At 42.0% G+C, this 15,336-nt stretch overlaps 1 protein-coding gene across 4 annotated transcripts in view; it reads right to left on the minus strand.

Annotated features, from left to right (window-relative positions):
• Positions 1-1,634: 1,634 nt before the first annotated feature.
• The window catches only part of ACSL4 (acyl-CoA synthetase long chain family member 4), a 76,608-nt gene continuing 62,906 nt past the window's right edge, over positions 1,635-15,336 (minus strand). For all 4 annotated transcript variants that reach the window (XM_043973904.1, XM_043973907.1, XM_043973906.1 and 1 more), the window contains 6 exons: positions 14,227-14,399; positions 12,814-12,888; positions 8,810-9,001; positions 7,918-8,032; positions 6,520-6,677; positions 1,635-4,136 (listed from right to left, as the gene is read on the minus strand). In XM_043973904.1, coding sequence (XP_043829839.1) covers positions 3,979-4,136; positions 6,520-6,677; positions 7,918-8,032; positions 8,810-9,001; positions 12,814-12,888; positions 14,227-14,399 — 871 coding nt within the window. In that variant the 3' untranslated portion in view covers positions 1,635-3,978. The remainder of the gene's footprint in view (positions 4,137-6,519; positions 6,678-7,917; positions 8,033-8,809; positions 9,002-12,813; positions 12,889-14,226; positions 14,400-15,336) is intronic.

Consider the following 15,336-nt stretch of genomic DNA (forward strand, 5'->3'; position numbering starts at 1 on the left):
TGCTGTTAACAGTTGGGAGGACAACAGTGCAACCCATAGAAACAAGAAGTTAAAAAGTTAAAAAGAAGTTAAAAAGTGGAAGCACTTTGTGAAATATAAGTGAATATCCAGGTACAGTTGCCCAAGATAAAGGACTGGATATTAAGAGACCATGGGAATAAAAACAGAGATAGGGGAGTCATATGCATAAGCGGAGTGACTGAATTTTTAAGGGAGAGAATGTGGAAAAGAAAAGAAGTTGGCAATGAGATACAGGGGAGAGAGGCCAAGCTCTCAAATCAAAGGATCAAGGTTCAAATCCCACCTTTGCCTTTTACTACCTCCTAGGGCTATGCATGGTCCAGAAAACAAATAAGGACCATCACACCTCTTGGATGACTTTTCTCCTGGAGTTGATACTAGCAGAGCCATATCCTTCCCTGCACAACTGAGCTGGTGCCTTATTTGGGTTCCAGCCAGTTTTTCTCCCTTCCCCTGTTTCCTTTACTTGTATGGGCCCCCTACCAATTTCTGAGCATGCTCTAGTACAAAATTATTGAGTGCTTTGTCACCCTAGGTGGTAAGTATGCAGGGAGACAGGACAGACACCTGGACACAAAATCTAGTAGGCTCAAGACTGCCTTTTGAGGGGCTAGCCTAGAGCTTTTTAAGCATCTGGAGCCTTGGTGTGGTCTCTGAAAATGGAAAAAAACCAACCTCTCAACAACTCAAGTTCATGGGGAATTTTGTTCCAATTTGGGAGCGAGGTCTTCCCAAAGATGGGAAATCTGTATGATTTCCTCATTTACTAAAGCCTTGGGAAGAGAAGTATGGAGAGTTTTTGAGTTGAAATAACCCATTTAATCCCTTCTCTTCATGAAGCTCCAAGGGAGAGTACGACCTGCCAGGCAGTGGCATAACAGGGACCAGGCACCCTTCCTCCTTGGACCTTTCCCATTAAGCTTCTCTCAGTGCACTATATCGTCTGGTATTTTCAAAAATGTACTGCTGAATGCGTGGAGTCAGAGCACAGACAAAAGAACTTCAAGGCACCAACTGATTTAACAGCATTAGGTCCCACACCAGAAAGGAGTTCCACCCAGGAACCATTTAAAAACCAATGGTCTCAGTTCAAATGAACCTTGGTCTCCTAAGGGGCAGCTGGACAAAATGAATGGGGGCTTATGTCATGGCAGCCCCTCATCCAAGTAAGCTCAATTTTGTTACAAAACTGCACACAAATGGGCTTGGTACTATGGATGGATTTATTTCTTAAGATCTGAGTGCAAACTTTAAAAATACAATAAAACTTCCCATTAGGAATCAACACACCACCCCCAATAATGATTTTTGCAATCATGCATTTTAACAGAAAGTACAAATAGGCGCATATCTGAAAATTAAACATTTCCCCTTAGACCAAGAAAAGAACACACAAGCCTCTCTCTGTTCCTATTTTTCTAATTCAGAAACACGTTACATATTCTATGGAGACAATTATCAGCTAAGTACTCTAACCCATCTCTGCAATCAAAGGAACACTCTGACTTTGGGAACCATTTAACTATATTTAGTCTCTGGAAAATATGCAATTACACTTCCACATATGATGGAGGTCATAACAACAGTAGAAACTGAGGCAAAATGAGATTTCAGGTGTAGAAAGCAAAAATCACAAAGATTCAGTTTAGAATCATGCCTATGGAGTTGGGTTTTTTTTTACTTACACCTTTTGTGAAATGGCTGATAAAACAACAATGATTTAAACGAGTATAAAAAATACGTGGGGTCAGTCTCTTAAGGTCAAATATCTGAAAAGCCACTATTCATATGGAAAAGACTTCTGTGTATGTAAACAAATATGCATTTAGATTTTAAAAAAAAAGTGGGGCATAGTGGCATCTCCCTGGTCCCTTAAATGATATTTGGATTTTCATAAAGAATTAGCAGCACCTAAAGTGTTAATTTACTCACTCTAAAGGGTCTACACGATATATTAGTTGGCAGTGTTCTAGCTTTAGGGAGATGAGAATTAGGGAAATGAAAATCTGAGAGAAAACATCACACACATTTAGTCAATGTCACCTTTCCAAAGGTAACTTTAAAATGGAAAGAAAAATCATTAAGTTAAAAAGTCTAAGAAAAGAGTCCCTAAAGGCCAGTCTCAAAATGGTGGGCCACAAACAAAGTTGCTGAGTTGTCCCCTTAGTAACCACGGTTGATTTTTACAGATCAAAAGAGAGCTGGGGATAGGGAGAATATCCACATACACATATCATTGCACAAACAATTTGCCCAGCATTTTATATCCCTGAACACGAAACAGATAAATCTTTACAAAAACCTTCATTCCAGATTATTTTCCTTTTTTACCATCATATACATAACATTTAAATATTTATGAATAGAAGAATCTCTTTTCTTTATAATATAAATATTTTAGAGCAAGGAAAACTATCTTGTAGTGGTGGCCAACATTTTTTTTAAAAAAAAGAAATGTAAGCAACACACATGCATGCACACAACATAAAATGATTAAGAAAAAAAAGTGCAAAGTATAACAGTATAACAGAACATTCACTTTTTTTAAAAACAATAACTATAGTTCAAGTGTGACTAGCCAGCGGGGAAAAGGAGCAAAAATAAAAACACACGCACAATAAGTTACAGCAAAAACAATAGATGAACCCTTATGAACGGTCCCACACCCAACCCAGAATTTCCAGTTTCTAACTTCTTCCACAAAGAGGAAAAAAATAGGATGACATGCTTTCTTCCCTTTTAAACCAACTTCCAAAACGGAACCAAGTCATTCACCCAGAGGACAGAGACAAAATAGCTAAGGAAATATTGTATTTGTAATCTAATAGAATTAGGATGAAACACAAGACTTTCCAAAATGAAAAATACCAAGAATCCAAAGCAGCAACAGAAAAACCTTTTTAAAGAAAAGCCTAAAAAATAGGTTTCAATGAAAGTACATTTTCAAATGGATTCTTCAGAGACGTCAAATAAATTGCAGACATGATCTCTTCGTTGAGTGTTGCGTGTCTGTCAAGACTCTTAGGATTTGCTGACGCCGTTGTCTTTCACATGAGATGTAACCTTCCGCCATTTTGCTTTTGATCCTGTGTTTTCAAATTAAATATGTGTTGGCAGGCATTTTGCCAGAAACCTTAAAAAAAAATGTACTTGCCACTGGTACATGTCAAAGGAATGTGGTTATTGAATTTAGATGTCAAACAATGATGAAGGCAATCCAGTTCCCCTTTAAATATATTACTCAGTAGCATTTTTTTTGTCTTAATTCAAACTTCAGGCACTGTAAATATTCACAATATTATAATGATGTACAGATGATGCCATCTCTCATGCATGTCTGTAACCTTAATTCTTTATCTTATAGACTCTTTCCAAGAATACAGTATTTCTTTTGTATCTATGATGCTGTAGCCATGAGTTGTTGGGGGTTTTTTTGATAACTACATAACATAGATAAACAGTTGGAAAAGGATGTCAAAGCCCCCCAGGCGGTGCCGCACTGAGTAATGAGATCACAGATGTGTCTGTCAAGCCTGAAAAGGAAGCTTCTAAATTAGGAAGACAACTGAACCTGGAAAGTGCAAATTTTATCCTCTACTCCAACCTTATTTATATTTTGCTTCAACTTTAGCTGCGTTTAAGGAACCAGAAACAAACCTTAGGCAGATACAGGGAGTTACATTTTTGCTTTGTAACTCAGATGGGGGCAAGAATCAAACTTCAATAAAGTAGCTAGAGGCAAATAACTTCCATCTACGTTTCATTAGAACAGTGCGAAGAAAAGTTAAAGGAGACCCAACAGCCATTTTTGAATTGGTTTTTCTTTTTTGTTTTGATTTGAGTAACTTTAGCTTGGAATACATGGATAGTCTAAACAGCCAGAGGCAAAGGTAAAACACTAGAATTTTGAGTTGTAGAGGGCATGGCCTAACTACTTTTGAGAAAAGGCCCCAACATTCATTTGCCTCCATACATTCTCTCAATATCGTTGAGGTAATGATTCCTCAGCTCTTTCCTTTTCAGTTTGAATGCATCAGTTACCAAGCCGGTTTCAGGAGTCCAAGGTTCTGGGCTTAAGCGGACTTTGATTGGAATTTCAAAACGCTCCAATTTCACTAAAAGGAAAAGAAGAATGAGAGTCAGTTCAAGTGTTTTTGAATTTCACAGGACTAAGAAGAAAAAAAAGGCAGAATGCTATAATTCATGTTTGATGCTCTCTACACAGGTGATTCAAGAGAAATTAACGCGATGAGAATGATTTAATATGATGACACGGAGATTAGGATAAATCAGAAGGTTTTCCTGTGAGAAGCAAAACCAAAGATGACCAGATAACAGGACAGACATATCTGAGGAATCACGGGACTATTAAAGTTTAGATTGACCAACTAGATATTAAGACAGACATACCTAAGAAGTAAGGGGAGATAAAATTCTCTAGCAGGAAAGTCAATTAGGTGTGGCTACTACCTGACCTGAGCTAGGAGACAGAGATAACCCCAAAGGTCAGGAGCATCATTTCCAAAAAATCCCCCTCAACTCTCAGGAATATGACAAGCATCCAACCTTTCCCCGCCCCACCGAAAAAGGGAATTTTCCAGTTTAAGAAGACACCCCATCTATCCTCTCAGAAAGCTTTTGCCTTTCTTCTGTTCTAAGAGGAAGGGAATATTTCTAAGCCTTGTGCGACAAAGTCTTTGACTTGGTCATGTTCCTAGCACCAAATAAAAGACCACTTTAATTCACTTTAATGGACTGTGTGTGAGACTGTAATTCTTTTTTTTTTTTTTTTTGGTGGAGCAATGGGGGTTAAGTGACTTGCCCAGGGTCACACAGCTAGTAAGTGTCAAGTGTCCGAGGCCAGATTTGAACTCAGGTACTCCTGAATCTAGGGCTGGTGCTTTATCCACTGTGCTATCTAGCTATGGCAAAATACCATATATTTCTACTAACATTATTTCACAAGGTGGTTTCATATCTATTCCCTTATTTGAATGGGCTTTTTGCATGTAAAGGCTTATATCTGTGTACAATTGCTCCTTCAAACACATTCCTTCTGGCTGGCTCAAGTACAAAATAGGAGATGAATCCTGAGTCTTCCTAGACAGACTTCATTCAATTGCGAAGGAGAGGGGAAAATTGGCTCTTGATATTAAAAACCTAAGTAACCCATATTGTCTCACATACATACATACATACATACATACATACATACATACATAAATAAATAAATAAAAGCACTGGCCCTGGATTCAGGAGGACCTGAGTTCAAATCCGGCCTCAAACACTTAACACTAGCTGTGTGACCCTGGGCAAGTCACTTAACCCTCACTGCCCCGCAAAATAAATAAATGTTTTTTAAAAGGGGGGGGGGGCAGCTAGGTAGCGCAGTGGATAAAGCACCAGCCTTGGATTCAGTAGGACCCGAGTTCAAATCTGACCTCAGACACTTGACACTTACTAGTTGTGTGACCCTGGGCAAGTCACTTAACCCTCATTGGCCTGCAAAAAAAACAAAAACAAAACAAAACAAAAAAAGGGGGGGCAGCTAGGTGGCACAGTGGATGGAGCACCAGCCCTGGAGTCAGGAGTACCTGAGTTTAAATCCGGCCTCAGACACTTAACACTTACTAGCTGTGTGACCCTGGGCAAGTCACTTAACCCCAACTGCCTCACTAAAAAAATTAAATAAATAAAAAACAAGTTTTAAAAAAACCAAAACAAATTTGCAGTGGATTGGATTTATGTGAGGCAGGGCTCAGAGTCACCAGCCTCACTATCTCTTCTGGAGCCATCTGGGTCCAGTGGCAAGACATAGATCAGGATGACCAGAGATGGCCCCCAATGCAGTGAGAGACACTGGCCATTTTAAGCTAAGGTCTTTCCCAGGTCTCAGTCTGTCTGTGGCAACACCCATTCAGTGATTAAGACTGGAACATTATCAATTTGGGGGAAGGCAGGAACAAAGGATGTCAGAGCTGGAAAGGAACTCCGAGGTGCCCTAGTGTGATCCCTATTGGGAATGTGAATCTGTCCAATCTGCCCACTACAGCATCCCCCAAATGGTCAATACTTTCTGGGCAGGTGGAAAATATTCCCTTGCAATGAGCCAAATAGGCCTCTCTTCCAGTGGTACCCTCTTAGGCCCAAACAGCAATTCAAATACTTGAAGACTACAGCAGTGTCTCTCTGCCCCCCTTCCCAGTGGGAAATTCTGAGCACACAGAGAACATACAATGAGGAAAGGGACCAAGATAGAGTCTTGGAGGACACCAGGATTTTCTTCTATTTTCTTCTTCAAAGATATGAAAATTCAAGAATTAGATGTACTATCCCAATGATTTAAATCATTTGACATCCCTTGAATACTGCGACAGAAAAATGAAAAGCCCCACAACAAGGAAGGTTAATGATGGGGTCAGCTCAGGTTATGAGTGGCTTCTGATGCTGGCAGGAAGGCATTGGTCATACTTACTGGTTGTCGTTGGTCATACTTACTGGTATTTGCAGCCTCTTTAATCTCCTTCAGTATCTCTGCTTCCATGGTAGGGTCATTGCAGATGTCTACCCATGATCCCTCAACCCCTTTCTGCTGGGCCAGGGCCATCAGCCTTTTCTGATTAGGAACCACAAAACTGATCACATACGACTGGTCACTAAAAGATTGAAAAAGTATGTGTCATATCAAGAAGCAGTTGATCAGAAATGAGGACAAACAGTGGTCAAAACATTTCTGAGCTGTACTTTCCTAAGTTATTAATGGTGCAATGAATAAGTTGCAAATCCCACAAAAGAAAATACACTGCTCTGGGGAAATAAGCTCAACATCACCCTAAGCTAACATGTTTAGGCTATATGTTATTAAGTTGACAATTTCAGGATGCTCCTGATGCCTTGGTTTGTGTGTGTGTGTGTGTGGTTTTTTTTTGGGGGGGGCAGTGAGGGTTAAGTGACTTGGCCAGGGTCACACAGCTAGTAAGTGTCAAGTGTCTGAGGTCAAATTTGAACTCAGGTCCTCTTGAATCCAGAGCCTGTGCTTTATCCACTGCACCACCTAGCTGCCCCCAATGCCTCAGTTTTAAATAAAACTTTATATGCAATTCTGCTGCTGAATAAAGATTGTATTTCAGGGGCAGAAAAAGAATCCTGGAATCTAAGAGCTCAGATGGTTCAGCGAACTCTCCCTCCCTCGGATTCAGTTTCCTCTTCTCAAGGGGTTGCACAACTGGGTTATTATAACCTCAGGAGGTCCCATAGGTATTAAAGCATTCAGTGTAGAAAAAGTAGAAACAAATTATCTGCCAAACAACTGGGTAATGGCTAAAAAAACTGGGGTACTGGACTCTTATTATACCATAAGAAACATATGCTTCCTTAAGAAAAAGAGCAGAAAAATGTGTTGTCAGTTGCACCCTCTATCTTTCAGAATTTTGCCTTTTTTCCTTCTTCATTAGAAATGAGAGGGTCGGGGCAGCTAGGTGGTGCAGTGGTTAAAGCACCGGACTTGGATTTGGGAGGTCCTGAGTTCAAATCAGACCTCAAACACTTGACACTTACTAGCTGTGTGACCCTGGGCAGGTCACTTAACCCCAACTGCCTCAAAAAAAAAAAAAAAAAAGAAATGAGAGGGTCAGGGGCGGCTAGGTGGTGCAGTGGATAAAGCACCGGCCCTGGATTCAGGAGTACCTGAGTTCAAATGCGACCTCAGACACTTGACACTTACTAGCTCTGTGACCCTGGGCAAGTCACTTAACTCCCACTGCCCTGAAAAAAACAAAACAAAACAAAAAAGAAATGAGAGGGTCCTATGGGGGTGATTCTTAGGAAGTGCTTATGTCAAACCAAATATAGCAAGAAAGAAGTTCAGACACAGAGTATACTCTGGGGGACACTGACCTTTTGGCATAAGCGCAGATGTTGTCTATGAGTGGGCAGTTTTTCAAGGCAGCCTCCACCTTGCCCAGTGACACATACTCCCCAGCTTGTAGTTTCACCAAATCTTTCTTGCGATCTAGAAAGTCAGAGAACTTTAACTCATGCAGAATTGTACTTGGTTGTTTAGCTAAAATCTGGATTCTCTGCCTTAATCTTAAAGCTAAGGAGAATCCCTCCAAATCGGGTTGCTTTTCTCCATCTAATACTTTGCCACACTTCATTTTACTTGACTTATTTGAATGCCCGCTAAGAACACAAACATTTCATTCTATATAGTCATATTTGAATCTCAGACCCCTGAAGAATACTGTGATGAAACTTCGTACTTGATAAATGGCAAATGCCCCAGGGATCCTGTGGCTTGAAGTGTTTAGCCCTGTGGGAGCTACAGATAGCATGATGTCAGAGCACATTGGCACATGAGAGAGGCAAGTAGAGGCTTTACAACCAGTGCACCATGCCCCTTTTAAAGGCCCAGACGTGGCCTGGCATGCACTCCAGAGCTATACTGTAAGGCCAAGGGAGCCTCCAGAGTCGCCCTGCCAGACTGCTTGCTCTAAAGGGGATTTGAGAAAGGCCCAGATTTTTGAGATTCAATTATGTTCCTGTGAAATTCTCCCAAGCTGCTCAGAACTTGTGGAAGGATTCACATTCACCTTCCCAGGAATTTTCTGAACTGGGGTCAAAGCAAGAAGATGTCTGCTATTGATGCTGTCATTTCCCAATGACTAAATGACTAAATCTGGCAGAGCTATCCTCTATCAAAATGTGTTGATTGAATCCAATTGCTAAGGATTTCCCCTTTATTACCTTGACAGATACTTGAAACCTGCGGAAAGTAAAAAATACTGACCTATGATCTGTAAACATCCGTCAGGGTGGAATTCACCAATATCTCCAGTACAAAACCATCTTTGTCCATTTTCATCCACAGAGTAATCTTCAGCCGTCTTTTCTTCATTTTTAAAATACCCCATGGAAATATTCTGCCCACCAATGACGATTTCGCCCCTGGGGTTTGGCACGTCATGGATGGTATAGCCTCCTGGCAATCATCAAAACAAAGTGGTTATGCTCCACAAAGCCAAGGGCCTTTTCTATAATTAGCTGGTAACAAAACATATTACATGTTATACTAAGATACAATTTGCCACAGGCTCAGCCTCCTGTGAAGTAAGCTGGAGAACATCTTGGATGGTAAAAGCAGGTGAAAGAGCAATGGATGGTTTGCCTGGAGAAAACTTGGCCCGGGGAAGGAAGGCTGCCACATGGGAGAAAAGGATTAGCCATGTTCTATCTAGTCGGCCTCAGAGGACAGATAGAAGAGGCACAGTTTGAACTTACCTTGAAGTCTGATTACAGAAGGACATCCTTGTAAAGAGTGAGTAAAAGAGGATTTTTTTTTTTTTTGGCAGAGCAATGAGGGTTAAGCAAAAGAGTATTTTCTTACTTTTTTTTTTGGGTGAGGCAATTGGGGTTAAGTGACTTGCCCAGGGTCACACAGCTAGTAAGTGTTAAGTGTCTGAGGCTGGATTTGAACTCAGGTCCTCCTGACTCCAGGGCTGGTGCTCTATCCACTGCGCCAAAGCCTGATTTACAGTTATAGGAAATAGGATAGCAGGAGTAGAGTAGAGCCGGGGAGAGAAGGTATGAGAATGGGCAGGTCTTAAAGTTTAGCAGTAAGTAACCAGAAGAAAAAGCCAAAAGGCAACATGGCCCAGTGCAGAGAGCTGGCCTAAGTATGGGGAAAGGCCTTGTTTAAGCTCTGCCTTTGACATGCAGCTGCTGTGCAACTCTCCCAAAGTGCCTGAGCGTCTCTGTGCTTGCTCCAAGACACAGAAAGACTTATGGCTTATGACCACATCGTTCCTCTGAATTGGTGGAAAGTTTCCACACGGATGAAATGCCAACAGCAGCAAGCAACACAAGGGGGCTTCCTTCTACCAGCTCCCCTTTACTGAGCATTAGCAGCCTTGGGAATAGCCCTGGGAAGCAAAGACTATATATACATACGGTCATGGCTCTTTTACAGATGTGGAAACTGACAAGTTATGTGACCTGCCCAGGGTCACACAATCAGTGTCTGACTGCGTACTATTTTTTACTACTTTAACAAAAGCTCCTCCATTTTTTGTACTTCTAATATGTTGACAAATTTCGGATGTCCTGCACAAAAATGTGACTGACATTTTTCAAAGTCCTTGCAGACTTCCATTATAAAATGAGACGCACATTTCCTCTGAAGAGCTATGTGGCCTTTGGATGGAATACCATTTCATCACTTAAATGGCACTCGGCATGCTTCCTCACGGCGATCCGGATACTTGAAGGCACCTCCTGAACCTAGAAAGGCCTGGCAACGGATTGTGTGTCTGCCACTCAAAGGTTGGCATCTGTCCAGAGAGATACTCTTCTGGAGATAAAGGTCAGGTTATGGAGCAAGCCCCCCACCTCAGCCCCAACCCACTGGTAGCCACTGTGACTTAGAAGGGTTTGTGCAAAGCAGTAGGGAAGACCTATATTGATGAGATCAGAGATTCCGTGAGGAAAGAATGTAGTAGACCTGTCAAGATTCAATGTTTAAAGGAAAAGGATTTGATGGCACCATTTGATGGTGGTGTGGAGTGGTGGCATGTAGAACAAGGACTTAGGCACCGAGACTGCAGAGAAGTCAGTTCTCTTGACTCACAGCTCTGGTGCTGTTGTAGTGCTGACTACCAGGACGGGAGAGAAGAAGGAAACCTGCCCCTGGAGGCAAGAGAACTTTCAGATATTTGTTTAGGGCTGTTAATGTTTCCTTTCTTCCTCCTTCCCTCCCTCCCTCCCTTCTACCCTTTCTTCCTCTTCTCCCTCCTTCCTTCTTTTCTTCCTTCCCTTCCTCCCTTCCTTCATGGTGAAACCTAAGCTTACCTTTCCCTTTAGGGGCAAAGCAAAAAATAACCAGTAACAGGAACTTCAGAAAAGTGGGGATTTGAAAAGCAGATGAGCACAATTGAATCACCCAGGTTAAAGCCAGTCCACGTGAATCACATATCACCAAAGAAATCTTCTTATCTATCTGCCAAAGCTTTCCACGTCCAGAGTGAGTCCAAGTATAATTACATGAAGCTTTTCTTCTGGGGAACTCCGAGGGGGTGGTTCAACCACGAAAGGGAAGCTTAAGCAAATCAGCAAAAAGGAAAGTGGGCCACCTCAGGTCACCTGAGTATTGTGGAGAATCACCACTGCCAACTCAATGACTGTTGGGTAAATCTGACTGTGCTGTTAGCACACATCATTACATGAGTGTTTGTAGGCCTCTGGCCCCTTTTCTATTGCTCTGCCACCATTGCCAAGGCACACCATGGGACTGAGGGCCCTTTCGGTGCATCGATTTGTCACATGGGAACCTAGTGGCCAAGGCCATCCATGCTTGACTGGGAAGCTGTTCAAACAACCTAAATTCAACAACCAATAATGTTTATTAAGAATCTAACCCCTGGGAGCAGCTAGGTGGCGCTGCAGTGGATAAAGCACTGGCCCTGGATTCAGGAGTTCCTGAGTTCAAATCCGGCCTCAGACACTTGACACTTACTAGCTGTGTGACCCTGGGCAAGTCACTTAACCCTCATTGGCCCGCCAAAAACAAAAAAAACAAAAAAAACCCAACAACACACAAAAAAAGAATCTATCCCAAGGGCAGCTAGGTGGTGCAGTAGATAAAGCACCAGCCCTGGATTCAGGAGGACCTGAGTTCAACTCCGGCCTCAGACTCTTGACACTTACTAGCTGTGTGACCTTGGGCAAGTCACTTAACCCTCAGTCCCCCCCCCCAATCTATCCCATTGGAAAATTCTCTCTAAATCCAGACAAAAAAAGAACTGTTGAATCTGGATGGATTTTTTGCTCAATCCCTCTTCTTCTCTCATTACATGACTACTGCAGAAATATGTTTAATGTGATTGTACATATAACATATCAGATTACTTTCTGTCTTGGGGAAGGGGGGAGGAAGGGAGAAAAATTTGAATCTAGAAATCTTTTAAAAACAAATGTTGAAAACTATCTATACATGTAACTAGAAAATAATAAAATACTTTTATGATTAAAAAAAATCTTTTAAAAAGAATCTATCACAGGGACAGCTGGGTGGCACAGTGGGTAAGCACTGGCCCTGGATTCAGGAGGATCTGAGTTCAAATGCAGCCTCAGACACTTGATATTTGACACAAGCTGTGTGACCCTGAAGGCAAGTCACTTAACCCTCATTGCCCCACCAAAAAAAAAAAAAAAAAAGAAAGAAAGAAAAAATAGAATCTGTCACCTGCTTGGCCTTGTGCTAGACTCTGGGGAGACAAAAGAAGTCTTGCCCTCAAGTATCTTATGTTCTATTGTGGAAAGAGGGCTCTGCATGTACAAAGTAATAATGGGGAACTCATTCAAAGCAGGTTTAAGGGACAAGGAAGAAGTGACTTCCAGACATGGGGGACAACTCTTTTGGGTTCCAGACTTTACCATGGTGGAGGAGAGAAATAGACTTTAGAGGATTTCACAGGGGAATTGAGAAAAGATGGGATTGCCAGGCTGTAAGGAATTCTGTTCTCAATAAACCCTTAAAAACCTAAACTGTGATTTTAGTCAGTTTCCCCCAAAACTGGGGGAAGAGATTAGAACCCACGTGGGGGGCATCCAGGTAGGAGATGAGCGACATTTATGGGAAATAGCTAAATGGCCAGACAAGATCCTAGAATCCCCAAGGCAGGCCACCTCCAACTCCCTGACAATATCCGGGTGGTAGAGCCACCCCTTGCTCTCCCTGAGTGGTCTTCAGTGGGAACACACTGTCCAAAGGGCATTAGGAACGTAAAAAATGCTTACCTTCTTGCCAGTCCTTGAGTTTAATTTCACAGCAAATAAGAGGGGCTCCAACTCGACCAGTGCTATAGTCGGTAACTATAGGAGAGAAAAGAGGAAAAAACTGAGGGGAAAAAAGGGAGCACCATTGACAAGGACATTCAAGACCGTATAATAGAGGAAAAATGGCATGAGCTGGAGCATCACAGAGGAGAAAAGGAAAGGGAACTGGCAGAAAAGGAGAATGAATTGTACTGCTCTTTCCACAAGCCACCTCACCAAGCTTTGCACCAGGCACTATGCCAAGAGCTGCAGAGGCAAGGATAAGCGTGAAAACAGCCCAGTAGTCAAGGGGTGTACCTTCTCCTGAGGGTATAACGGCTAAAGAGAAAAGCAGACAAACTGTTGTACAAACTGGTGCTTGTAGGCATCATACAGTAGGCACCACTGGAGCTGAGCTCTGCAGGAAGCTACTGATTCTAAGCGGGAAAGGGTTGTGAGCACAGAAGTACAAGATGGAATGACCCGAAGAGAGTGCAGAAGGAAGGGAAGTGAGCTGAAATAAACCTGGAAATAGAGCCAAGTCAGGTTGTGTTAACCTGTAAGTGCCATGCTGAGGGAGGGATGTTTTATCGTAGAATCCTATGGTGAGGGGGGCAGCTAGGTGGCCTCACCAACCCTGGATTCAGGAGGACCTGAGTTCAAATATGGCCTCAGACACTTGACACTTACTAGCTTTGTGACCCTGGGCAAGTCACTTAACCCTCATTGCCTCAATGAAAAAAAAGATTATTTGTTATCCCCTGGGGGTGGGGGGGAAAATAGGATTCTTGGAGGAACCATGGTTAAGTAAAAAACCAAAGACACCAAGAAAAACTTTTTTATATCTCTGCATCCACAGAGCCTTAGAGACAGGACCTGGGGACAAGGTAGGATAAGGAGGACAACGGAGAGTGTTTCTGGCCTAAGAAACTTGAAGAAGGGTAATATCACTGACAGAAAAGAGAAGCTGGGAAGTGAGTTTTTGTTGATAGATGATAAACTTGGGTTTTGATGTTTTGTTGGCAGGTGGAGACATGAGACTAGATTTCTTAGAGCTCAAAGGGAACTAAGGTTCAACCTTCTCATTTTACAGGTAGGGAAATTAAGGTCCAATTAAGTCAAATGTAGGGGGCAGAACCATCATTATCTCCCACAGACCTTAACATGATGCCCCAATGGAGAGACTTTAAAATTGGTTGAGGGGAAGGGGTAATCCTCCATCTCTCCACCCCAGGAACTTTAAGATCTGATTCCTGGCACATAGAAAGTAATAAGGTATGATTCCCTCCCTCCCCCCCCACCCCAAGAGTTTTCCAAGTTTATACTCGTGTTTACACCCAATGGAAATACCCAGAGGGGCCTTAGCATCATTAATCATACAAAAACAACACTGACCTTCAGTAACTGTTCCAGCCCCACAAGATTCTGTTAATCCATAACCCTGGCCAATTGGGCAGCAGAAACAGACGTTCATAAAGCGGTGGGTCTGTGGTGAAAGCGGGGCTCCTCCAGACAGCATCATACGGACGTTCCCACCTAATAGGGCCTTTACCTTCTTAAACAGCAGACTTGATTTTTAAAAAGGGTGGAGGGGAAGAGGAGAAAGATTTTAACAATTTTGCTTCCATAGAGCTATCTAAAGAGCAAATTAATGATAACTGCTTTAGTAAGAATTTCTCTGCCTGGCTTCTTAAGCACCCAAACCTCAGTCTTATGAGAGTTAAAAGGCAATTAACTGGGGCAGCTAGGTGGCGCAGTGGATAGAGCACCAGCCCTGGATTCAGGAGGACCTGGGTTCAAATCCAGCCTCAGACACTTGACACTTACTAGCTATATGACCCTGGGAAAGTCACTTAACCCCAATTGCCTCACTAAAAAAAGGCAATAAGTGTCAAGATACTCATCCTTTCAAAAAGAAGCTAGGTTAGATTTTACCATCTTAGCAGAAAAGAAGTCCTATTTGTAGCTACAGCTAGAAAGGCAAACACTTGTCTGTCTCTCTCTCTCTCTCTCTCTATATATATATATATACACACACACACACACACACACACACACATATATTATATATATACACACACACACAGCCTATCTATCTATCTATAATATATACACACAGCCTGTACAAATGTATGGCTGGAAATGACAACCAAGATTACAGGTTTAGAAATTAAAGCAGTTATCTTTGAACATTTACCTTGTTCTATGGCATGAAATTTCAGGTAAGGCCATAAAATTGACACTCACATTTTTACAAATGAATCAGATGCTTCATGAAGAGTGAGTCTAAGACAAAAGAGATCTCCCAACTCAAGTCTAGTACAGTGTCCCATGCACTAAGCCCTTTTCTCTCCCAAATCGGAAGCGTTTACCTAATTAAAACTAAGAGTTTAAGAGTTCTGTTTTTAACTCCTAAAGGCAAATGGTGACAATTCTGATACCCAAGGTGGGCCTCTCCCTGTTTGAAGCTATTGGAGAATATAATACTTATAAATTAAAGGCTAT

Source organism: Dromiciops gliroides, chromosome X, assembly GCF_019393635.1.
Source record: "Dromiciops gliroides isolate mDroGli1 chromosome X, mDroGli1.pri, whole genome shotgun sequence".
NCBI classification, from domain to species: Eukaryota; Metazoa; Chordata; class Mammalia; order Microbiotheria; family Microbiotheriidae; genus Dromiciops; species Dromiciops gliroides.